The sequence below is a fragment of the Aptenodytes forsteri genome, unplaced genomic scaffold (genome assembly GCF_000699145.1).
Source record: "Aptenodytes forsteri isolate BGI_AS27 unplaced genomic scaffold, ASM69914v1 Scaffold151, whole genome shotgun sequence".
NCBI classification, from domain to species: Eukaryota; Metazoa; Chordata; class Aves; order Sphenisciformes; family Spheniscidae; genus Aptenodytes; species Aptenodytes forsteri.
Window position 1 is genome coordinate 2,684,307 of NW_008795939.1, and position 26,895 is coordinate 2,711,201.

Sequence of the window (26,895 nt, forward strand, 5' to 3'; positions counted from 1 at the left end):
TTTTTTAAAATATATATATAAAAAAAAATACATATACACATACATACACACATATATATGTAGGCATAAGACATATATAAATAAAGTATGAGGCATTAGGCAGCTAAATCAGACAGCATGTTCTGCTATTCACATCCACAATTGAAAACACAGCCATCCTGGTTTAAAAATCCCACAATCTCTCTTCAATAGTTTACACACCAAATGGATAAGAGGAGGAGGCAGGGAAGACAAAAGTTTTAATTGTAACTAATGAAAAGTTTCCAACTAATATAAGAGTCCTGCCACGGGAACCAGCTATGATTACAATAACTCTCAACCAAGACTGTTGAAAGGGCCAAAGTCTGTCTACATAGACCAGTTTTCCTGTATTTCAAACTGTTCACCTGCAACATCCAAAACTTCAGGAGCATCTTTCTCCAACACAGGTTAAGAAATGAGATGTTTATATTTAATTGCGTCTGAATCCTAGAATTAAATCTTCAATGGTGAAAGACTAGTTCACCAACTTACCATGCCACTAAGTTCCCTTTCCCATTGTTTCTCACACCACAGGAAGCAGGAAGACAAAGGAAAAAATATAGTTAAACAGCAAGATTGAAGGTGTTATTTACATCAACATGTATCCTACAGACAAAGGAAATTTAAATTGTGTTGTAAACTACCATAAAACATAGCAAGTATGTCTCAACACAGAAATTAAGAGAGCTCAAAGGAAATTCAAGGGGAATCAGTCAACAGTAAATGAAAGTTTAAAATCAAAACCAAAATAAGTAAAAAGAATTGGCTAAAAAAGAAGTTACAGAATCAACCACAGAGATCTGAAAAATAAATTTTTGCAATAGTCTTTAGCCACAGAATGTGTCACAAAATTATGCTGTTTCGAAATGTTTTGCCACACACTTGCTAAGTGCTTCACTAGATATTATATTTATACAACAATCTCCATTCCATAATAGGATCTTTATATTTAGCAGTGGTCTCATGTACAGTCTTTGGCAATGTTTTCTTTTTTTCTTTCTCTAAGGATGTATGTTGGTCAACTGTCCCGCGCTATACCTAATTCGAAGGACTGTCCTTGGCAAGCCATTTCATACTAATCACTGTCCAACAACTTCTATTACAACCTTTGAAGAACAATGGATTTTTCTAAAAATAGTAATTAAAGTTTCTGAGAAATTGACTGCTTTCCAGACAGGGAACATGTCCAAGAGGAGATGGGTTCTACACAAGGATTGCTTTTTTCCCTGAGAAGACAGGCTATCTGTCACTAAGAAAGAAGAGTGGATAAAAAAGAAAAGCAGCAGAGAGGAGTCTGCTTAACCTAAAATTACAAAAATAGAATGGAGGGAGAAGGGAGCAAGCTGAGATATGAATTAACATTTCACCAAGCTTGTTGTTTTTTTGAAGATCAACCTAATGTAAAAAAGTGAGAAGTACTCAAAAAAATCACAGGCGTTAATTAAAAAAAAAATCTAGGTTAGCTGGATAGCAGAGTTCTGTATCTCAAGAACAGGATCAGATGGGAACTTGTTCCTGGAAATCTGTCCTGGATACCCAAAGATATACCAATAATGGCTGGACTCTACCTAGATTTAGAAGAGATAAGAAACATATTGGATTGAGCAACTGGGTTACAAATGAACAACCCTGGCAGACTTAACTGTCACAACACAGATTTTTAGAGAATGCTTATCAAAAGGGAAAATATTGACACAATGTGGAAAAGCAAGCAATTTTGGGAGTGAAGTTTGGAATAATTTAGAAGGTGATACAGATTCCTCTGTTGACCTCTACTACTCCATTTGATAAACTGCCATACCTAATTTTTCAAAAGATATTAGGAGTGATCCTAAAACCTACAGAGTCCTCCTTTGATACTTGATAACTGAAAGGAGACTAAGATCAATTAATACAATTATGAAACACCTGAGAAACAATGATGCTTGCAGGACAAGCTAGAAAATTCTGTAAGCATATTAAAAAAACAGCCAACACAGGAAAACCACAGATTATACGTGTAGCAATGTATGTGAACTTTCAAAACTATTACCTTTGAATAGTTTTTGCAGAAAATTTCAAAAGTTCCTGTAAAATAATTCAATTTATTCTAATAACAACTCTATATCAAATACAAACCACAAAGCACCAAGTAATAAAATCTGACTGTATGTTCTCAGAGCAAGAAGTTAGATATGAAGTGGCCCATGCCACTACACATGAACCTTTGTCATTTCAGAGCTTTATCAACAAACTAGATGAGGAATCATGCATGTAAAGAACCCAAAAACTATGTAGAGTCAAACAAAAGTTTGGTTCAGAGGAACATAAGAATATTAGGAAATAGAACAAATATGTAGGCTTATGCCAAACAGCCTATTCTTGAGTAAAAGCAAAGAAAATTTTTTGAAAGTATTGATAAACATCATGGGAAGCTGAACTGACAAACACTTAAAGATCTAAACATCATTGTGTACACTTAACAAAAATCACAACAGAAAAATGACAACAAAAAGCAAGCAAAGTAGTACTGATTTAATAAATTGAAATAATGATATTTAAATGGTATTTCTCTTCCATAATCATTAAAGATAAAACGCATGCTTAAGGAGTATGTATTTAAGGTACCAAGAACGTAACAAAAAGATCTGGTTATGAATGTGATTTAAAATATTCTTTTAACTTTGGTATTTTAGTTTGCAAGCATTTTTGTTAACCCTTTGGAGTATCTACAATGTTAAAGGAAAGCGAGAGGTCCTCCAACCGCACTATTTGTTAGGCTAATCTCTGTCTCTGTTTTGGTTACGCTCTCTTCAAGACTCATTGGAAGGGAAGGAGGGACATTTCACTCTTTCCCGACGGCAGTATGGATCACTTTCAGCGTTCATAGACCTCCAACACTACCCCAAAGAGGCATTGCTTTTTCTACAGGTCCTGAAGGAAGGAATGATGGCCTCAAAACACAGGCAAAACGTAATTGTGGGATACTGCAGTGCAAACAGCCAAGCTGCACGCCCAGTCTGCAACAGTCTAGACCTCTGCAGCATAGACAAAAGCATTTCCACACCATTTGGCCTGGTGACCAGTGATCCCTCTCTAGAAATGATGCATTAAGCACTGAAAAACAGCAGTGAGACTAGTCCCAGAAGAACAGTTAGGAGCTATCTGAACTGATCCACGTGAGGGATTTTCTTCCTATGTGAAAGTGGCATGACATGTACCAGGTCAGCCAAACTACTCTATCAGAGTGCAAAACTGATGTTTCAGTGCCACTGCAGAGAGATATAATATAGTAAGAGTACAGGTCTTTTTCTCATACTATTTATAGAATCATAGAATAGTTTGGTGCAGGTAACAGAGAAAACATTCCAATTACAATGTAAACCAGCTTTACAGTATGTCCTAAAGCAACACTTAGAAAAGGTAACAGGACACAGATAATTTATTGAAAAAGCATGACATATTCAGACATTGTCACTGAACACTATGCATGGCTCATATTTTCCATCAGTGAGTGTTCAAACCAATTTTTTTTTCCTTAGAGAAACAATTCAGAATAGCTTCCTTTATAAGTTTACCTGTTGCAAAACAATAGGAATCCACTTTTCCTTGCCTTCTTCAGCTACTTCCAAAGTGTATTTGCTTCTATTTGAGATCATAAAAAATGGAGTGAAAGTTACAATTCTAGTAATATTAAAACTGCTGTTGTTTATGGTGACACCGACCTGTGAATAGAAAGACATTGTTAGAAGTACGCTGTTCTTTTCTTACCTCAATTATATCTCCTGAAAGTAAGGAATTTGAAAGATAAATTTAACTCACTTGATACTCCTTTTTATGACTCTTGCATTTCACAGAACCATGACTTCCAACAGTGTCCAGTGAAAACTGATCAGACAGTTCACTGTCAGTTACCATAAGTTGCACCTATGAAGAAGGACCCTGAATTAATTCTCAATTTACAGACACTGACATTTAAAATCATATATAAAGTATGATATATATATATAAAGTAAAGCCTATATATAAACATAAACATAAGTGCATACTGGACATACTGGTGTTTCTATTAAAAAGTCAAGACATAACAATTGCCAGTATCATCTCACAAAGGTATCTTCTACCACCCTTAGTTATAAGCTATGTGGAATAAGCATTATAAGTGTAAGATACTCCAGAGGAAGTAACCACATAAGGATCCTTTCCAAAAGTTATCACAATTAAAATCTCAAAGGCAAATCACCACAGTCTTGTAATCTCTCTCGTATCATTCATCCATCAGTAATATTCAGCATTAAACAACTCACATAGCAGACTCAAATGGTAAACAGCATCTTAACCTTAGCTTAACTACCAACTCAGACCCAATCTACCAACCACCACTGCAAGCATTCATTTTTCAAGTAGCATTCATTTTCCAAGTCCCACAGCTTTACATTTCTTGCACAACTTCTACATCTTATTTAGAATAAGGACCTTTATTGATGCAGTTTAGATGGAATAAAGGGAATTCTTTTATTTAGGAAACACTTCTTGGGGAATTTTATTCCTCTCAAAGATGAGATCTCTTTCTTAACAATACCTTTGATAATGTAGATTTCCCATCTCAAGCATATCTGACAACACACATATTCTGTCTTTAGACATGAGATATCGTAGATTTCATGCCCTTTACAGAGCACAGCATAGTGTAGGTAACTTTCAAAGTGTAAAAATGCTTTCATACAACAACACAGGGGAGTACAGAGCTGTCAGGTTTTACAAAATATAATACCTTGTTATTTTGGAGGAAGTTTTTGGGCTGGAAAGAAAAAAGGAGCGGCTTTTTGTAATCCGGAGGATGCTTGCGGTGAATACCATCAGCTTTGTATTGCAACATTCGACCAGTTTTATTTACCATCCAGTACGGACTGTGAATTGCTATAACCATCTGCCCAGTTATGTAGGTCACGTGGACAGCAATATCCAGTTCAGTCTTATCCAGCTCTGTGATGCAGCAAAACGTCGTGAAGCTGATATCCGGTAGATTGCTTTTTATATGGTACTCACTTTTCCAATTTTGATCAAGATAGTTAAGCAACTGCAAATCTAGTTTTGTTTGATCCAAGACTGCATTATGAATCTGGGCTGAACATCCTTCTTGTAAAGTGTCGTATTTGTTCCCATTTCCCTTTAAAAAAAACCCAAACAGTGTACATTTACATGAGTCATAGTCAAAATTCATATCAACTTTTATTTTCTAGCTAGCTTTGAAAATTAAGATACAAGTTATTTAGGCAAAATTTTAAAATTCTTATTATGCTATTTAACTATGTTATGTTCTTAAACGTCTACCTTAATACAACATTTTACAGAAAAAACCTATGCATGGTCATCAATATTTAACACACACACACACAAAAAAATCTGTCACCAAATTCAAATACATAAACGTGCCTAAATGACAGATTCCTCAACTCAGTATTTCTTTCACTAAATTTGTAAGAGACATACAGAAAAGATCCTGTTACTTCCATACATTTGGTAGAGGTCACGGTCTTTAGCTCTAGTAATTGTGCATTTGTGACAAAATTTTATGATTAAATATGTGAAAATAATATAAAGTCTGGCACTAGGCTGCAATTCAAGCCAAAACCTGGCAAAAAGGCAGGCCTGTAAGAATTTGTTAAAAGCATGCTACTGCTAAAAGTCAGTGACAGTGACAGCACATAAAATGCTACTGTGGGCTGACCCACTTATGTTGCTTGAGGCAGTCATAATTCACAGGAAAAACTACACTGTTTAATTAGGCTCAAGCTGCACTTGAGCAACAGAAAGTGACTCTCTCACAGGGCTGAAATTGTACAGTGTAAGTTTTACTTTGCATATGTATCTAAAGTATGACTTATTACTAATGATTAATACCACCACTTTTCACATTCTGGTACTGTTTCATTTCTGTAGATACAGACTTGCCCTTACAAGATCTGTAAACTTGCTCCACAAATACTCTAACAGAAGCCCTTTCTTTTAATATCCATTTATAAACATATTTCAACCAGCTGGTCAGCTTTCATATCATAGGTGGGAAACATCACAAAAAATTTAAACATTAAAGAATTACCTCTACAGAATAAGTTATCTGGTAAGGAAGAAGATTGCGGAGAAGAACAGAAGGCCATAAATGAACAACATATGGAAAATCCCATTGATCTTCTGCACATAATGAAGATGTCAATGTGTCTTTTACAGGAACAATATTGATGATAAGTGAGTGGTTAGTTGACCTCACAGACTGGCATTTCCTTTGTAATAAACTGTCAACATTTTTCATAATTTCATCAAATGTAATTCCTTCACACATATCATAATCTCCATCCACTCCATTTTCATTGGCTAGTGGTTGCAAACTCAGTATGGATCTGCAAATGAAAACATTTTTTAAACACTCCATATGAGATTGAATTTTTCAATTATGAAAAAGTACTATGCAACACTAACATTCTAGTATTATTTGGATTTTAGAAAATTTCTGACAGTAATTCATTGCCTGTCTTTACCTTGCTTAAAGGAGGAAGCAAAAGGTAGTTTGGATCCCAAAAGTTCATGGAATTGTACCACTTGGGGGTTTTTGTTCCATACCTACAAATAGTTCCCTTGCAAAGAAGGGAGTGTTGGAGACTCTTATGAAGAGGCTACTGAATTCCCTTACAAGTGCTGCTATATTCCTGTTCCAAGCAAAAGGTCTTGATAAACAATTCACTCCTATGACAGATCTGCAGAAAGTGCCCTTCTTCCCAGTCACATAAAGCATCAAGTTTATGGATTATTTACACATATGGCTTTTTTAAGGCAACTGCTTTAATCCAATCAGATGCTCCTTGAATGAAAATTTTTCTTAGTAAACATTTCCTGACTCCCTAGTGGAACTCACCCATATATCTGTGCAATGAATCAGAATGTCCCTAAACCTTATTTAATAAAATACAGATAGTTAGAAATAAAAATGAACTTACATGATCTACAGTAAAGTGTAAGTTATTTAACAAAAAAGATACACGGCCATCATTTAAAAAAAAAAATGGGGAGAGTGTTTAGGGGAAAACAGAAGGAAAAAGTCTCTGTAATAATAAAACACAATCAAAGCAAACTTATCTGCCTAAAAGTTGGTGACAGTTCAGCTAAATCGTACATACAAACTCACTGCAGTTTTAAGTGGGTATTAGCTTAAGGTGCTAATAGCGTAGCTATGCTGGAAGCCAAGTCTCTCTAAGGTTGACAAGTCTTTTTCTACATCTGTGATAGAGTTTAAGTGTATTAGTTTCTGTTTTTTACTTCAGAATCACAAAAATCAAAAGAAGCCTTTTAAAAAAAAAAAAAAAAGCTGTAATACATCACTAGATATCACTCCAGTAAGAAAAAAAGTCTGTACTGTGTTGATAACAATCACTGTGTTCCAGAAGCACCTGGGCTCGGATTCTTAAAGTAACTTAGCAAATTTAAGTTGTTCAGTAAAATGGATTTGAAAAGACTTACAAATCAAGAATTAAATAGTATTCTGTTTAACTCTGACTAGATGCTCTGAGAAGATCCTACCCAACAATGATAGTACAGTATTAATTACCGTACTAGGTAGCAAAGGGAAAAAATTTTTTTTTAGTGTAATTGTATGGATACAATAATCAACAATATATAAACATTTTCTATAATAAAAGAACAATGCAGTAAAGTACCTGTAAGAGGACAATGGTATGCTGAATTCATTTTCTGGTGAAGCCGTCCCTAAACATCTTCCTTCCTCAAAAATATTTAACGGGATTGAAAAATGATTCCTTATCTATGTGAAATAAAAATCCAGCAACATACATTAGGAAAAACTGGAAAGATAAAGTGTTTTGAGCCTAATAGAGCACAGAATGAGAACTCTCTCATTGTTCATCTTACCTATTTACCATTCAAGGTCAGGTATTTCAAAAGAACTGTCTCTAATACCAGCAAATCTCCTTAAATGATCTGGTTGTGCAGTTTAATGCTATATTTTAATTATGAAATTAACACATTAGCTGTAAAATTCTTTTCAAGGAGAAACATAAAGCCCTGTAAAACCAAAGACCAGTAAATCTGAACTATGTAATAACTTTCCAAAGAACTTTCTCCTAACAATATAACAGATACAAGGGTGTGGGGGTCAAAATCCACATGGCAGAAAACACAAGGGAAGTGAAATATTTATTTAAGGTTAAAACCATCAACACACATTATAATTTGCGGGGGTATATAGTTCTCTTGTTCTTTGCAAACATTATTTTTTATTAGCACTGGAAAAAAAACCCTAAAATTTAATTTAGGGAAGAATAAAACAGTAAATCTGGTTATTAACCAAGTCATAAACTACTCTGGGCAAAAGCAGCAAATGAAATGTAACAGGGACACGGTCACTACAGAACACTAACATAAGGACCATCGCTGTACTTCTAAACTATATAATGTCTATCAAAAATACTATTCAGTCAAAAAAGATATATGCTCAAAGGGCTCACCCTTCATCTGACTTGGTACTAAATTTGCAATTCATGTATCAATGGTACAGGATGAAGAAAAAGAATCCGATAGAAGGATAACCTTGCGGAACCAACGTAAGGTTAAGAGAGGTTTGATCACTTCACACAAAGCAAATAGTACAACAAGACTGAAATTAGAGCTAGTAATAGAAATCATCACTGATGAATTATCCTGATCTAAAATCTGATCCATTTCCACCCCCACCCCCTGTGTTTGTCACTTTGAAAAAGCTTTTTATTCTTGAAAATATCTTCTAAACTACCTTATAATACACAACAGCAAAGTTAGATGAATTGTTCAGATAAGTTTTTAAAGTATATTTTTTAAAATGTTTATGTAAAGACTACAGGATCATTTTAATTCATTAAAAAATTAAAATAATAATGAAATTATAATGCATGGAAATACAATAACCTGAATAGGAGAACGTATAGTTATCATCTTGCTTCCTTCAACAGTATCAATTTGGCAGACAATAGACCTTTCAACACCTGATTCCTCGTGTCTCACTCGGTAAATACATCGACCCACTTTTGTCAATGGAATCTTTTCCACAGTGGAATGATTATGTGGACCTAGAATTTACAAGATGAGAAATGAAAGACTCAAAAGGAGCATAAGGATACATTTGAAAGACAGAAATACAGATTCAATAGAATTTTCGGTATCATTCAATCTTTTAAAAAAAATTTATAGCAGATAAAAAGTACAATCACTACTTTTAATATGCCAATCTTGCAGTGTTACTAAAGAAACAGCAAAGATTCTTTTTTCGCCACAGGAGAAAGAGTAAATGAGTCTATTACTCAAATATTTAAGTGGGTTTTGCTGCTACAAATAAAATTAGTGCCTGAAAAGAAATGTTTACAAGATGTAATGGCTTATCAACAAGGTACAGCTCTTCTATATTGTGAAAACAATTCAACTAATAAATCATATGGTCAAGACCAGTTTGAAAAATCAGTTTTGGAAAACTGTCAGTTACTACAATAAATCAACTTAAATTGTTAACACATACACCATTAAAAATAGCTAAATTTTACTTCTAGCTTTAACTATGTTTTACATTAAATTATTTAAAACAATCTTTTCTTAAAAACATCCCCCTTAAGAATAACTTCTTCTATGAAGACACATATACAAGGCCTCAGAATTCTACCCAAAAAAATTTATTTTGGGTGGCTCAATTTTGCATTAATGTGTGAATACAAACAAAAATATCTGATTGCAGTAAAATTATGAAATAAAGATTAGTTATCTAAATAATTCATCATAGTAGAAAATTTATGCTACAAAAATTAACAAGCATGATACATGTAACTTTTAGCTGCGAAGACTAAAGCAGAATTTCAAATACGGCCACGCATCTAGAATCCAAAGAAACACTCCTTTCATGTTATTTAGTCCCCAATACTTATTGACTTGTACAAGATGCAGTATTATGCATCGTGCAGTATTTACAAAAACAGAAGATGTATGAACTTTGGAACTTACAGATCTGAATGTAAAACCTCTTGCTACTCAGAGTTGTCATTGCTGTGAACTGGTCACTCTCATTTTTAGTTCTGACAAATTCCATATTTAAATTCTCTCCATCTCTTAAATGAAATATTTTTGCTCCAAATTCAACATTAAGAACACTAAAGGAATCGCTAGGCGAGACAGTGATGGGAAGTCCTAAAGAATTTATTATTACAAATGGTGCTCGGTCTTTTTTGAAGATGTCTGAAGTTTGACTAGCTGCTTCAGCAAATGCCTAGAAAGCAAAGTATAGATACAAAACACAGTTATGCTGAGTAAGACTTCATCAAGACGATTTGTGCAAACATTCATTTAACAATTCTGACACTGCATAGTTAAGTAATCTTTCTTACCGTGCCCAAGTTACTCAACATTTGTAGACCACATTTGGACAGTGTAATGTTCAGCTGGTCTTTTGAGGAAACATTTATTACTGTTTTATATTCCGGAACTTTGTAGTTTTCCTCCTCTGCATCTGATTCAACCAACGCTTTTTTAGTCTTCTTCTTCATCTGCAAGGAGATTTTTAAAGATTCTTATCTGACCACTCCTGTAGAAGCAAGTTTCACCTCAAGACTTTTTCTATCCCTTTCCTGCTTCTATGTGCTGCCATAGTTTTCCATATTTTGTTCATGTTTTTATTCCCAAATAAAAACAAAAGAGGGAGAGAAAAAAGAAGGCAAGAAGCAAAAGATGTATTTCAGAAGTCAATGAAATTCCAGTAACAGTAGCTAACTTTATGATTATTCAAAAATGAAGTACACTTACATAAATGCTATATAAATGTAAATGCTATATGAAAGCATTCATCTTAACATACCTAATACCACTGTGTAAAAAATATTATACATAATTATTTCCTGTTCTTAAAACAGTAACCCCAAATTTAGTCTTTATATGTTTCCATACCAAATACTTATTTTGTATGTTTTCATTTGTTTGAAGGAAAAAAAAATAAAAATCACATGGAATACATTTTCCTGGCCTTCAACATTTCTGGAAATTATCTATTTCCAAATGCTATATTTCAAATATGGGCAAGAAGATACGATGTTTGACTCACTATCTTCTACCTTCTCCTGCACTAGGTCTCACATCTTTCTGGAAGATTCTTAGGAATATTTTTAATAGCGATTTCTTAATTGCAGTAACTCAGTCCATAATCTTTACCCTCCTGAGGCCATTACTGTAGAAAGTTGTTTTGATAATGACAGTCCTAGGAAAAGGGCGTTTTTTCCATTCTGAGCAACCTTCCAGGCTAAAAATACTTGAAAAGTTTTGAAAAAATCAGAAACCAATGCAATAAAACAGTTAAGACAGAAGGAGACGGGGAAAAAAAAAAGTAACTTCCTTCCTTAGATAAATTCTTATCTACTTTGAGACTAGAATCTGGACTATTTCCTTAGGAAAGAGAGAACTGAAGTGATACAAGCACTATTCCCACAGTGCACTTTGTGCTAGTCAGTAACAGGTATCAGTTTTTCCAACACGTTTCTACTACAGATACTACTGTGGAATGAGATGAGGAGTCTTCTATCTTTCCAAAGTCACTGAATGCATAATGACCTAACTTTAGAGAAACTGATATAAAGCCATTATGATTATCTAGTGCAAATGGAATCAAATCTTCTTGCCACCTGAAAGTCAATATTATTTAAGAGACCTGTGAGTCGGGATCTTCACTTGTGCAAGAGCTGGTTTCATTCACTAATTGGGAAAAAAGTCTCAGTAACCAACAAGAAGAACAAAATTATTAGCTTAGTCTCAGCAATGAAAGGTGCAGACCATTCGTTTTTTCTAAGGTACTGAAATGCAAGATGTGAGTTCAGTTTTGGAAAATATACCTTGATTTCAAGAATCCATGGTTTGAATAAATCAGTCTTCTCAACTTCTAGTGGTTCAAGCAAAGGTTCCCACACCCCAAACATCTCGTTAAAATAGTGTACCTATCAAAATGCAGAAGTCAATTAGGAAATCACGTAAAACTGTTAAATCAATGAAAGCTCTACAGATTTTAAGAGACTTAAAATTCTGATTTACAAGTATATTAATTTATTTGGTAATATAAAAGATTTATAATCAGATTGCACTTTCAGCTCCCACCATAAGATGAAGCAAATGCATTAGAGAAATAAATGAAGCAGCTAAGTCTCTACAGCAAAGACCCACTTCCAAATAAGTGGTATAAGGTGTGTCACTTAAAATATAATTTTGGCTTAAACTGTAGGCACTGGAAGTCTAAAGCACTATAAATAAGGAAGAATCTACCTACAACCACCACTAAATTTTATGTCACTAATGTCCAAATGGGAGGCAGTTTGGATGTTTTATGTACAATACTGGTACCACATAATATTTTATAGAAATGACACATGAATATATTCTACTGTAATCTTAAATTAAGATTGTCAAAGAGCTTTAGCCAGTTGCTACTCCAAAATTTAATACTGATGCAACAGGCCTTTAGGAACTTGTATAGAGTGTAAATGTGAGATTGTGTAACACCAATTACTGCCATTAATACATTACATCTAATGCATTAGATTTTCATTTCAACTATCTTAACACCTCATTCCTGTCCTGCTCCCACAACATGTATCTGCAGGAGTTTAGTCATCAAATATATGGATTATTTTTCTTTTATTGTGTAAATAACATAACAGGTTTAATATCGTAAGAAAACTTTCTCGTGTAGGATTCCTCACCTCTAGCTCAAGACGAGAACGTAGGTTGATTAGAGTACTCCAGTTTTTGACTTCTCCAAGAAATGAGGCATTGGCTAAAAGCATTGGTACAGTTCGGTGCCCAACCCCAGCTTCAAGTGTTAGAAAAACAGATTCTATATTCATTTTCAAGGACTCTCCTGTGGGAACCAGTTCAGCAGTTGGATTTGTATCTTCATTTTCATTCGACTCTTCAAGAAACCACATTTTTAGATTTTTTATATCTTTCTTATTCCACAAGTCTGGAGGAATTTCACTAATCTCTTCTTCTGTTGTTTCTGCAGTTTGATAAAGGGCTGATGTAATAGTAATTACTGTGTTTATGATTATTGGTGAAACCTACAAATAAGAAGTTGGAATAATTGGAAATGAGAAGCTAGTACATGAAACAGTCAGCTACTTTCAGACACAAAATTATAAAGAATATGTTACACTAACAAAACACTTCTGTTCTCTACAGGCTCTTACATTTGAAAACTCATTCCTTTCCACAAGCTATAGTTCAACCTGTTCAGATTTTCAACCCCTGCCTTTCTTCCAGATGGGAGCTTTCTAAACTACATCATCCACTGCTCTATCTGAACACTTCAAAACTTATCTCTGCACATCAGGCCATTTTGTAAAACACAGATTCCAAAACCAAAGCGTTGTGACACGATTGTTTATTTTTAATTCTTTTTATTTTCACATGCTAAACAGGTAGGTGACCTGATGAAGAACAGAAACAATTCCCCACTTCAGTCATTCCTCATTTTTTTTTTTTTAAGAAACATATCCCACAAGCAACTTCAAAGCCTTCTGAGCAGGAAATAGTAGAGAACTAAAAGACACAATAAAAGTCTACCTACTTTTATTGTTAGAGATTTAATCGTTAGATCAGCAGTCTGTGGATTAGTACCTGACTGTTTCATTTCAAAGAAGAAGTCACAAGGCTGTAATACCTATACAAAAGAGTGAAAACACACGTTAAATAGAGAAAAAAAAAACTTTTAAAAATCATATACTTTTAAATACTACAATCAAAAGTATCAAAAAGTTACCATTATTCAGTTCTTCAAAATTAAGAGTAATCTGAGCACTAATAACATGCTCAAACGTAAAGAAAAAAGTATCAGAAACATCACCTCAGCCATTCTCAATCATTAAAGATTCAAATGTCAGCTAGAGAAAATGCATTACACTTCAGTAACTCCATTCTTTAGGTAAAGTCTGCATTTTAGGTAAATGTCTTCAAATACACCTCATCATCATGCCTGTGACTTTTGAGAACCAGACTTTTCGTTAAGGGCAACACAGCAACAATAGTTACAGTTTTCCTGAATAAAAATATCACTGTTTGAATCACAATCACTCAGTTCCAGCTTTATTTTACAATCAGTCCTTGCATACTCCCACTTGTCATGGTTTACCGAAACCAAATCTAAGGTACACTGTAAACAAAATGATAGTGCCATGTGATTAATAAAGCACTCAGATGTAGTTAAGACTCTACTGATACTGTATTGACAGGAAAATTTGCTCTCCAGTCCCTACCTGAGAAGGTAAGTCTTTCAAAAATGGTAATTTCAAACCATGTTGATTTTACAATCTTTCCTGACATCTCTGTCCATATCTGAATCAGATGCTGGGTGCACACAAACACCCTGAATCAGGTTTACAACACTTTTTCCAAATGAGTTTGATCTAACAGAATTTTTTGTCCATATCATTGTTTTATCCTCTGCTACTCAAATTATATTTTTTTTTTCCTCTTCTGTGTTACAGCCAGGAATGAAAAATAACATATTCTTCTTTAGACCAAGGTACACGTCTTTAGACCAAGGTACATGTCAGAAACGTACAGAAAGAATCTCATCACTTGTGCTACTCTAAATCCAGAGGCTAGTTTCCTGGGTAGCTGGGGAAACCTATTCATCAGGAGGATGAATTCATCCATCACTAGTGTCACCAAAGTAGAGGCAATATAAAATCTTCACATCAATGTCAGCTTTCAGAAATCTTGTAATCTTCATATAACCTCATATCATACATTTTCTTTCTTGACTAAAGGCGGCCATGGAATGTCATCTGAATCTCTATTCCTCTGATTATTTTCCCAGACTGAAATCATATTGTTTACAGAAAAACTGGGTTCAGAGGCTTCCTTACGTGCATGTTTTCAAAAGGGGCAGTTATGCTGCAACCTGCAGAGAACATCTTCTTTTTTGACGTCTACTACTCTCTCAAGAGCTTTCTGAATCTTTCAAAGATACTGTTTCAAGCATCAAAACTAAGGTCCTCTTTATAGCACAAGCATCCCATCAGATACAGGTCTTTTTCTCTGTTTCTACAGTGTGAGATAAGAGATTCTAGCAGAAGATATTCCTGTAAGAGGAAAAGCTTGGTGTGAAGCCTTCTAATTGCTTTCTACAAAGCTATCCACATTTGTGCCACATTCGCCAGCTACGGAAATGGAAGTCAAGCAACTCTGCATTGTGTTGTGGCTACCAGTGCAAGTGCATCACTTTCTCAATGGCTAGATTGTTAACGGATTAATGCAATCAAAGACCGTGTCTACCCAAGAAGTAAACTGAGCTGCTATGAAAGTATCTGATAAGGAGATGAAGTGGAAGTCCCAGTCCTTTGTGCTTATAGCTTTGGTCTTTCCTACGTAGCTCCATAAAGTAAGCAGGCATTAACGCAGAGCTGAAAAGACTCGTTCTTCAAAATTCATCTGTGGCCTGAGGACACAGATAACAGTTGGATATACTGTCAAATTGAACTTTTTCTCTGATACAACAATATCATTACAGAGTTAACTGAGGTATAGTCTGCTGTAGAGACAGAAAAGCTGTAAGAAATTCCAGGAGGCAATGCATTCCCACCTGGCCAGTAACTAACAAGTCTGATTCTGTTGCCAAAATATACATAGGCAGTTTTAATATAATGGATCTATGGACCTTAACACAAAGGAATTTATGAACGGCATAACGTAAGTAATCTACTTCATAATACATACTCCCCATTCTGTCTGTGACCCTTTGTTATTCACTTACATAGCTGTTTAATGCAAAGTTTCAGACTGAAAGTATTCCAAATTTACTACATTGCATTTGAAATAGTGTACACTCATAAAATTCTATTTATTTGGCTTACATGGGATATAAGAGTTTATTAACATTTTACTCCTCTGGGCTCTTAATTTTAGCTTGTCATACAAAGCAGATCTCAAAGCCACAGATCAAGATGACGCTTTTGGCATATCAGACAAAACAGAACAAAATCAACAAAATAAGTTAGCCACAAAATTTTACTCGTATGTCTGTAATACACATTCTAATGACGAAAGCTTCAGAAATAACTTGCATTCTAGTAGTGTAAGTTACACAGCACCTTTTAAATACAAACTGGATGTTTGCAAACTCACCGTAGTAATGTTTCCTTTCCTTTTTTCTGGAAGAAATGGGCATGCTTTCATTTGTATCTCTTTAACAGCAGCTGTCATGCTATACCTTTCAGGGCTATTTTTAATGAAGACCTCACACTGTGTTGTAACCACCAATGCAGGAGCATCACTTCTTGTTAAATCGGCCACAAACACAATCTCTGGATTTTTAACAACAATGTTCATTTCCATTGTAGATACAGGCTGCACAGGTGCTTCAAAAATATAAATTAAATTAGATGAATTGTTCAAAGATTAAATTGTCATTATTTATATCTCTCATAATTTATAGAGAAGTTTTAAAGATTTAGTCATAGAGAAGTTTTAAAGATTTAGTGATACAATCTAGCACAACTGGTGTCAGAAAACCTGTAGATCCCTGCAACTGACTTACTTCTAGGCTCTTCACTGGAGATACAAAACCATAAAAGCTCTAATTACCTTCAGATACAACAAAAGATTCCACAAAGCTTCTTTGTCAAAACAGAAAGGATAACAGTATCACCACTGTTATTACCTCTGACATCAGCTTCACTAAATATCTACATCAGCCAGCTATGATAGGGTCTTGTGAAAATGCTGGACACATTTTCTGCTCTCTGAAGCAGCAAAACACACATTTTTCCATAGGACAATAATGCAGCATTTACTAGTGCTTGATGTAACCATCTGCAGTACCAATATACTTCTATGTAAGACTTCCTAACTCGTTTAGATTATGTTCATCTACTAAATAATCACAGCAGGCCTAGCTAAGGTGGACACAACTGAGATATTTAAGGTACAGGAAAACAAAAAACAGGGACTTGCTTTGCAGACCTGATGTGAACTACCTGTGGCCTGGAAGCATAAATAGCCCATTTCCTGCTCTGATGCTCTAATGGACCAATTTCTGATGTCAGACAGAGTCCTGCACTAGAAAGACCAACCTGGGCGCTCAGGCTAAAAGCCTCTTTCCTGATGTAGGGAGAAACACACATCAGTGGACAAGTGAAATGACAACATTTCTAGGCAGCAATATCTGGCAGGCTGAATTCATATTTAAGCATAATATAATATGCTGCATCATTCTCAGGAAGGATGAAAATTATGATGGTGGTAATCATCATTATAAACTTTGTTGAAACTGCAAAGACAGCCAAAGAAGCCTAGAGAGTGCCAGCTGTAATTGTCCTCTCCCATTTTATTTTATTTTAGACATACATTTTTAGGTATTTCCTTTGTCTGGTAAGACAAAGCTTTATTTGGAAATAAAGACCAAGGGACATGAACCAATTTCATGATGCAAAGAAAGAAACATCAATGGTTAAAAGAAGCTGTTCTATACACACAAACACAGAAAATAAAATAAAAGGAGTATTATAATTTTTAAAATAGTATTATAATACCAAAATTAAATGCATATTCAAATACAATGTTTTAAATATTTCCAGTATATACCTTGCTCCTTTAAAGGTAATGACTGTTTGAGATTTCTCTGTGCAGCAGCACTTTCTGCATTAGCCTTTAGGAATATATCTGCAACAGTAAGTAGAAACTCCATGCTTGCACAAAGGTATATCTCTTGAACAATCACATCAAGAACAGTGCCATCTCTCCCCTGCTTATAGCTTATATCCACCATAACTTTCTTTTCAAATCCATGTTTCATTTCCACCATCCTGAAAGACCATTAAGGCGGCATTTAACGAAACAATAAAAAACCAGCCACAAATACTGAAAGACACACAAGATTCTCACTCCAGCTACAATACATTAACAAGAGTGAATTTAAAAAGTAACATCAAAAATTTTAAAACATGACCAATAAAAACATTAACGTAACTTCTATAAAACTTCAAAACTAACTGGACTCCCATACAGTGGCAACTAAAGCTGTTCATAATGTTAACACATCAAACCATCACAATTCTTTTTTTACATATCAAAAGTATTATACTTTACTGAAGTTTGTTACTCTTCGTGAAAAAATCTGTCTTACTTAGCCAGCAGTTTATTAAAGCTGAAAGTGAAATTTGTTTCTATATGCATTTATTAATTTCATATTTAAAGTTTGTTTTATTTTGTATTTAAAGTTTGTTTCTAGCATTTATATTGGTCTCTCATAAACAACATGTGGAACAAAAGGCAAGTAAAACACATATGTCTACAGTAACATGTACTTTAAGAACTACCTACACCAAAACAACTGCAGTTTTAACAGACTACTAAAATGGAAACATTTGGAACTCTCTGTCAAACTCCAATAAACAGTAATTTATGTCAAATACAGACCTTGGCGTAGCCTTCTGGATTGACTGTCTTTTATCATCTAATGTACAGTTTGCCAGCTTGACTGAAGCATTCATTGAACCATCTGATAACATTTTGACAGCAGCTGACATCAAAACTAACTTAAACTCTGCAAGCTTCAAAAGGTCATCTCTCTGATCCAAATTTGTAACCTGTTTAAATCAAACGAGAATGTGTTTGTAGATTTGCTTACAGGTAATGGAAGTAATACACAGGTGTGATATACAGCTTTATTCTAACTGGTAAGATTTCTAATAATAATTTATTAAATAAACCCTCTGGTAATTCAAAAGACAACAAAAATCAATAACATACAGAGAAAACTGAAAAAAGCAAAGCTTTACCCTTCTACCAGCTTGCTAAAGCAAGCTTGCATTAGTGAGAGGGAGACAAAGTTTAAAAGAAAGTAGAATTGTCATATGCAATTTTGGTTTGTTTGCTGTTTAAAAATAGATAGTATATGCAAAGATGCCAAATAAGAAATTAAATTTTGCCTCTTATGACTATGTAGTGTTTAGCCAGATACTGGAAAATTGTTCAAAATGTAAAATAACAGACTACAAGTTTACAATGAAATATTACCAAACTTTTAGTCAGAAATTCACTGACAAGTTTTGTAAATTTAAACCAAGAAGAATAAAAATGCATTCATACTGTAATCCAAATTTAAAATCTCTCTCCACAATTTTATTTATGTAAGTCCGTATGTGTGTAACTGAAGAACAGGTTGCATGCCTCTGCATTTTTTTCTTCCCAAACTGTATTTTAAACTAAGGTAAGTTTTCAGCAAATTTTTAGTCAGATCACAGGAGATGCCACGTATTATGTGCTACCACTGGTTATTCTCTTTCCTGTAATATCTGCCACATGATTTAGTTAAAATAGCTGTTTATCATTTCCATCATGTTTGTTACTATTGCTAGAAATCACTTTCTCTGCTCATAAATTAAACTACTCCTGTTCAGAATTTCCAGGACTCTAGGCAACCTTAAATCTGTTTCTTGCTCTTTGTAACCAAAATTATATTTACCTGTTTTGAATTTGGACTATACAACACTAAAGTCAGAGAGTCAAATCTGAAGTCCAGTTTTAGTGTTGTTCTTATTTTCACAGGTGAATGCAATTCCACCACAGCTGATGTCACAACAGTTACACCTTTCAGAAATTAGAAAAAACACTTAATATTAAAGAAAATTATCTGACTGCAAATACCACACACAAACCCAACATCCTTACTAATGACTATAAAGACAACAAATTCCCTTTTCCTCCACATGTAAATCCATCCACACTTAGGTTAAGTTTATCATGCTCTCTGTAATTACTTTTGGCAAAATCACACAATGTTTGAGAAAACAAAATACTCCGCTTATATATTCTACATGCAATTTTTACCTTAAGACATAAATGTACAACTTCCCTTAATGTTATATGGTACTGTGTGCAAGAATGTTACAAAGAACACAAGTTTACTTTCACCCTCATTTGTTCATCTTGCCACGTTTTTGCTGTTTTTCACATTTAATAGAAGAGTTAAACAAAAGATTCTTTTCTTAACCTTACTTGCTTTTTTTTAGTGTGTGCTGACAGTTTATGGGCAATGATGCCTACTGAATAGGAACAACTTTTAGAAATGCCATCATTATGACAAAACAAACAGATCTAAAACTGAACAGCAACAGAACCAGCATACACAGGAAAAAGAGTAACATAGCAACTTTCCAAAGTTGGGATGTTACCAAATCCAGCTGAAAGACTTTTAGGTGCTCACTGCATTACTGCCAGTAGAACAAGACAGTCCTTACATTAAAACACATCATGCTACAAAACTCACTACACTGGCCCAGTTGCTCCTATTCATTATCGTTATTGTTGGATATAGCTCAAACCACAATGTCAAGATAACAGAGGCATACTGTTAAAAACAACTGAATCTGGCATCCTTTTATAAAGGCAATTCCAACAGAAATAATAAATTGACAGTAATACCTAAAAATGCTAGACCACACGTAATTTTAGAAAAACATTACCTGCAGAGTGCTGTGAAGTACTATGCATATCACTACAATGGCTAGTCGTATCTTTCGGTTCTGGCAAAGATGCTGATGCACCAGAGCTTCCACCTATATTTTCATTTAGTGTCCTCAATATTGTGGTAATATCTTCCTGACTGAGAATTAGCTTAAAAAAAGATTATTAAACTCAGAACAGTTTCTGAAACTTTTGGTAACTAAAAATCTATGTTTACAAATAAACAGATAAACCAAATTAATCTCATCTGAGTCTCTGTTTAGGAGACTGAAGAACCAAGTAAAATGTTTTTCTCAAATCCACACAACCCCTTACAGTAACTTCTAGAAATCAGAAGTTGTTCACACATTATTTTGTTTTTGTCCACAAACTTTCTTTGCAAAGCTAGAATTTAGAAATGGAATGTTAGAGGTCATACACATATAGCTTGACTTACAGTCACCCAAAATTGTTAATCACATTTAGTCACAAGGTACTTTACAGTAATGGTTACTAGTTCCATTTCAAAATTTGGCAAATTGGTTTTCCTCATACAACTGACAAGCTTTATATTTTTTGATTTTAAATTTAAATGAGCATGTGCACTAACTCATACTCAGGCTTGTCATGGGTATGAATTCAGCAGGTGATCGCGCTGCTAATGAACAGACCAATAAACCCCAACTTTTTCCAATCCTTCTTTGAAAGATACTGACAGGTAAAAGAAGGCTATAACAGCATACCCATTTCTAACTAGCAACAGTAATATACAGTACAAAGTCTGCCTGCAGTATCACAGATGAAATACAGAGCTTAGATTAGAACAGAAAGCTATTCACTTCTTTTTTTCCTATGGAACAACAAAACCCACTCTACCTATACGTCTTGAAATCAACCCTAACTAAGGAACTTGAATTTTTATGGACAGAAAAATGAATCCATTTTCCATGGATATTTTAACAGCTGCTTTCAGAAATGAGTGCTTACATTCATAGGCTTGAGTCGGCCAGATATTTCAATATCAGGAACTTCGTTATACCATGCGGCAGCTAAATTTCGTTCAACAGCTACTTCCAGGTTGAGGGGCTGCAGCAACTGTACTTCAGTTTGCAATGAACCCTGCTCATAGCATGATCTGTGAACAGAAACAAAATACTCCCAGCTTGACATGCTTACATATTCTAACAAAGACAAACACATTTCTGTCTTTTCCTCATCTTTTTGAACAGTACTGTAAAACAGTCTTCATACTATTCCTAGTTTCTCTAGTTAAAGCCTTACTCCACCAACTAGACATCTTTTCTTGGCAGGGAGGAGACACATCAGGCACATACCAGCCATGCAACATACTAACTTCTTGCCAGTTAGGACCTCTTACCTGCTCTCCACTGGAAAGCAATTCCTTCTTTCTTCAGTACTCTTCAACTGTGTTTGAAAATCCCCTTCCCTTCCCTCTCCCACTCCCAATCCCCTGCACCAAGGCCCATTTTCAAACACTTCTTTACAGCTGTCTGACTTGATATCTTTCCTTCTATGTATAGCTTGAAAAACCCATCAAAATAGCCATTTACAAATGGGTATAACCTGTCCCAAAGTAGTGAATGATACATAAGTCTATTATTCTACACAATATTCCCTAAACAAACATTTGCTTCTATTAAAAGATGTACAGATTGCTATTTCTCCTAAAATACATTTTAATTGCTTTTACAAAATTTTTATTAATTTGCTGTTATATTTCAAGATAATAGTGTATCCGTCAACCACCAACCATTAACTAATTATTTTGATAACAATTTCTCAAAGCTCTCCAACTGAAGTATCCCAAAAGGATTACATGAATTTAAAAAAAATCTTGACACTACATTACCTGTATAACTTTAGTTCACTCAATTTCACTGTCATAGAGTCAACAACAGGCGGGAGATTATACCGTGTTTTTGTTTTAGCAATAAAGAATTGGTTCTTCACAGTGATTAGACCAAGATCGGCCACCAGGACATTCGCAGACATTGCTGACTGTGGAACTATCACAACAGGTGCTTTAATATTGATATCTAGTGCCAAACGGGAACTACGCTCCGCTAGCTCTTTTACACCTGTAGCTGCTTTCTCTGCTGCTTGAACAGTTGCCTCAGTAAGAGCTTCCTTGGCGGCTTGAAAGTTATTTATAAAAGCCTAGGAAAAGAATACAGATCTTGGGAATTTTATTAAGAATTACACTACTTCAAAAACACTAAGAATCATAGTTTTTTTAAATAGCAAACCATCTTAAGGTACTATTTTTGCTACACGCTTTTTCTGAATTCTTTAATAGGATAATCTTCCCTCAAAATATGATAAAATATGCAAATATATAAAAATAAATTTCCATACTAAATATTTGGCAAATCAGACAGTAACAGCAATGACCTTGTAACATGACTTGTATGAATTACATTTTATTTACTCATATGGAGAGTAAAAGATAGATTTACTTAGCAGAATTTATGGAAAAGGCATTAATTTTCATGGTTTATTACTATATTTCAGTGTTATAAACAATGAACAGTGTGTATATCTAAAAGCTGCCACAAGACATTTAAAGAAAAAAATTACTAACAATAATAGCAAATATTGTCGCTTAGCCACCCACTCCACAATAACAAACACATGGAGAAGAAAAGTAAGTAGCCCAACCACCAATCCCAGCGAAGTTTTCAGTATGTAAGAGTTCTTACACAAATGGGCACCACCCCCTATGGGATGCTTTAGCCTTTCCTAGATCTGACAATGTTATCTGGATGCTAAGGAGCAGTACCTGGGAAATTTAACTTACCAAAATAGATGAAACAAATTTGTTGACAAAAACTACTTGAATACACCCAACAGTTAGGTAAATACGATTGTCAACAACATCCATATTTGTATATGCAATGCCATCTGTAGCATTCACATACGATACCATTCTGAAGTTGAAGACTTCTTTTCCTGTGATGTAAAGAGCCTTAGGAAGAAAAAAAACAAAAAGTATCTCTACTGTAAAAACTTATGCTGGAGAAACTGAACTCCAAAATAAAACGTAGTACCTCACACTTCTAAGACATTTTTACTTCAAATATCTCAACAATAAAAGAAAAAAAAAAAATCCTTGGAATAGCTGAAAATATTCAGTTGGAATATCAGCTTGAATAATTCTGTCCATTAAAGTCAACAAAACAAGGAGTGTAATGAGCAGCTGGGCATCACAGTTGCACAAAATGAATGTCAGCCTCACAATCATCGGTTGTGGGGGTGAAATCAGTCTGGCTATAGAGAATAATGCTCCCAAAAAAAAAAAAAAAAAAAAAAAAAAAAAAAAAAAAAAAAAAAAAAAAAAATACACTACTTCAAAAACACTAAGAATCATAGTTTTTTTAAATAGCAAACCATCTTAAGGTACTATTTTTGCTACACGCTTTTTCTGAATTCTTTAATAGGATAATCTTCCCTCAAAATATGATAAAATATGCAAATATATAAAAATAAATTTCCATACTAAATATTTGGCAAATCAGACAGTAACAGCAATGACCTTGTAACATGACTTGTATGAATTACATTTTATTTACTCATATGGAGAGTAAAAGATAGATTTACTTAGCAGAATTTATGGAAAAGGCATTAATTTTCATGGTTTATTACTATATTTCAGTGTTATAAACAATGAACAGTGTGTATATCTAAAAGCTGCCACAAGACATTTAAAGAAAAAAATTACTAACAATAATAGCAAATATTGTCGCTTAGCCACCCACTCCACAATAACAAACACATGGAGAAGAAAAGTAAGTAGCCCAACCACCAATCCCAGCGAAGTTTTCAGTATGTAAGAGTTCTTACACAAATGGGCACCACCCCCTATGGGATGCTTTAGCCTTTCCTAGATCTGACAATGTTATCTGGATGCTAAGGAGCAGTACCTGGAAAATTTAACTTACCAAAATAGATGAAACAAATTTGTTGACAAAAACTACTTGAATACACCCAACAGTTAGGTAAATACGATTGTCAACAACATCCATATTTGTATATGCAATGCCATCTGTAGCATTCACATACGATACCATTCTGAAGTTGAAGACTTCTTTTCCTGTGATGTAAAGAGCCTTAGGAAGAAAAAAAACAAAAAGTATCTCTACTGTAAAAACTTATGCTGGAGAAACTGAACTCCAAAATAAAACGTAGTACCTCACACTTCTAAGACATTTTTACTTCAAATATCTCAACAATAAAAGAAAAAAAAAAAATCCTTGGAATAGCTGAAAATATTCAGTTGGAATATCAGCTTGAATAATTCTGTCCATTAAAGTCAACAAAACAAGGAGTGTAATGAGCAGCTGGGCATCACAGTTGCACAAAATGAATGTCAGCCTCACAATCATCGGTTGTGGGGGTGAAATCAGTCTGGCTATAGAGAATAATGCTCCCAGCAAATACATAAAACATTATTAAAAAAAAAAAAAAATCACAGTTAAAGAGTAGAGTCCACAAAGTAAGTTAAATTCAGCATCTATATTCCATTCAGAAATCAATGATACATGCAAATGCATACCTTTTTATACAATGCCGTCTCATCAGAATCCACAATAATGATGTTCTTTAATTTTGCAGTCACTTCTGTTGCTGCTTTCTTCATGATCACTTGGCTATCCAGACCTTAAAAAAAAAAAAGACAGACATACAAAATCTGGAGACTATTCTGGCTATGAAGCCTTTGTGATTAAAGTTTTGTTCCTACCTTCAATGTGAATTTCAGCGATTCTATGTTTTTTCTCTCTGATAAAGATACGTAAACAGGATAAATCTGCACAGATATTGAGGTCAATAACATCTTCATACTTCGATTTTTTTGATGCTGTGGGAAATACAAAATAATAAAGATTACAGTTCTTCAAGGAGGAGATGTAATATTTTAGTATCCCTTCCCCAAAGCCTAGTTTGTATAAAGCCTGCAGCACTGGCAAAACGCACTGCATTCATGCTAGCAAGTACAACACAAAGGAATTGTATATACAGGATTGTATATACAGGAGTCCTCATGTGCTTCATGAACTGTGCTAATCAACATCAGTATTTCATTAACTGCAAGAAATACATTTAATATACATCTATCTACACAGCACAAAATTAGAGAGAGATTATTCAGGACTAAACAGTTTACCTCAAAAAGTGGTAACACACTAGCTACGTTAATACACTACTCTATCTGGTCATCTGCAATCAATGGTCTTGTTTACATACAGCAGGTGACTTTTTATTAAATCTCCACAACCTATATTTTCTAAACTTAAGTTTTAAACATGAAAATACCATTAATATAACTAGACACTGAAGAGGAGGGACAGTGGGCATCCTTCAAAATGAGGATGGGCAACCTTAAGACCTACAAAAGATACAAGCACAAATATAGTGCCTTTCAGAAGAGACGTGTCCAAATATTTAGCCCATTTTTGGTTTTCCCAAAACTGAGTAAAAATACTCTATTTCATGTTAACAGAAATAATCTCTGTTCATTTTGAGCAGACATGACTGATACCACACAACAGTATCTGCAGGTATAGAGCTAAATAGAAGTCAACAGATAAGGGACTCAACCAACTTAGTCAATTTTTTCTGAAAGTCAAATCTGACATAATGTTGTATGCTACTTCAAATGACAAAGGGAAATATCGTATCTTGTATTCGGGGACTTTTGAGTCCTAAGTGGTAAATTCTTATAGGTAATCTATATACAAAGCTAAAAGCAGCAAAATTAAAAGTAATAAACACTCACCTCATTTTTCCACAGCCTAGCTTTTCAGACGAGATATTACCTCTAAGTATTGTATGTGAGTATGTTAAGGCCTTCTCAACCCCCACAATCAAGCTATGGTTTCATAAATACATCAGCTTCAGTCACATGATTTTATTGTGCGTTGCTAACAGAAGACAAGCCATGGTAAATTAACCAATAACTACCCTCAGTCAAAGTTTAGTTTGCACAGTTGTACAGGAATGGGGGAGAAGGAGGGAGGAGAATCATGGAATGGTTTGGGTTGGAAGGCACCTTAAAGATCATCTAGTTCCAACCCCCCTGCCACAGGCAGGGACACCTTCCACTAGACCAGGTTGCTCAAAGCCCCATCCAACCCGGCCTTGAACACTTCCAGGGATGGGGCATCCACAACTTCTCTGGGCAACCTGTTCCAGTGTCTCACCATCCTCATAGTGAAGAAATGTCTTCCTTCTATCTAATCTAGATCTACCCTCTTTCAGTTTAAAGCCATTACTCCTTGTCCTATCACTACATGCCCTTGTAAAAAGTCCCTCTCCAGCTTTCTTGTAGGCCCCTTCAGGTACTGGAAGGCTGCTATAAGGTCTCCC

The 26,895-nt window shown here is 34.5% G+C and overlaps 1 protein-coding gene across 1 annotated transcript in view; it reads right to left on the reverse strand.

Moving 5' to 3' along the window:
- VPS13A (vacuolar protein sorting 13 homolog A) overlaps positions 1–26,895 on the reverse strand; it is a 108,014-nt gene that overhangs the window by 35,812 nt on the left and 45,307 nt on the right. The window contains exons 30-50 of the mRNA XM_009285294.1: positions 25,271–25,387; positions 25,085–25,188; positions 24,471–24,638; positions 22,382–22,689; positions 21,499–21,646; positions 20,532–20,682; positions 19,532–19,656; positions 18,484–18,653; positions 17,650–17,870; positions 16,192–16,424; positions 13,634–13,726; positions 12,768–13,124; positions 11,907–12,008; positions 10,416–10,574; positions 10,036–10,297; positions 8,956–9,116; positions 7,713–7,816; positions 6,104–6,401; positions 4,775–5,170; positions 3,823–3,927; positions 3,579–3,725 (exon numbers count right to left, since the gene is read on the reverse strand). Coding sequence (XP_009283569.1) covers positions 3,579–3,725; positions 3,823–3,927; positions 4,775–5,170; positions 6,104–6,401; positions 7,713–7,816; positions 8,956–9,116; positions 10,036–10,297; positions 10,416–10,574; positions 11,907–12,008; positions 12,768–13,124; positions 13,634–13,726; positions 16,192–16,424; positions 17,650–17,870; positions 18,484–18,653; positions 19,532–19,656; positions 20,532–20,682; positions 21,499–21,646; positions 22,382–22,689; positions 24,471–24,638; positions 25,085–25,188; positions 25,271–25,387 — 3,929 coding nt within the window. The remainder of the gene's footprint in view (positions 1–3,578; positions 3,726–3,822; positions 3,928–4,774; positions 5,171–6,103; positions 6,402–7,712; positions 7,817–8,955; positions 9,117–10,035; positions 10,298–10,415; positions 10,575–11,906; positions 12,009–12,767; positions 13,125–13,633; positions 13,727–16,191; positions 16,425–17,649; positions 17,871–18,483; positions 18,654–19,531; positions 19,657–20,531; positions 20,683–21,498; positions 21,647–22,381; positions 22,690–24,470; positions 24,639–25,084; positions 25,189–25,270; positions 25,388–26,895) is intronic.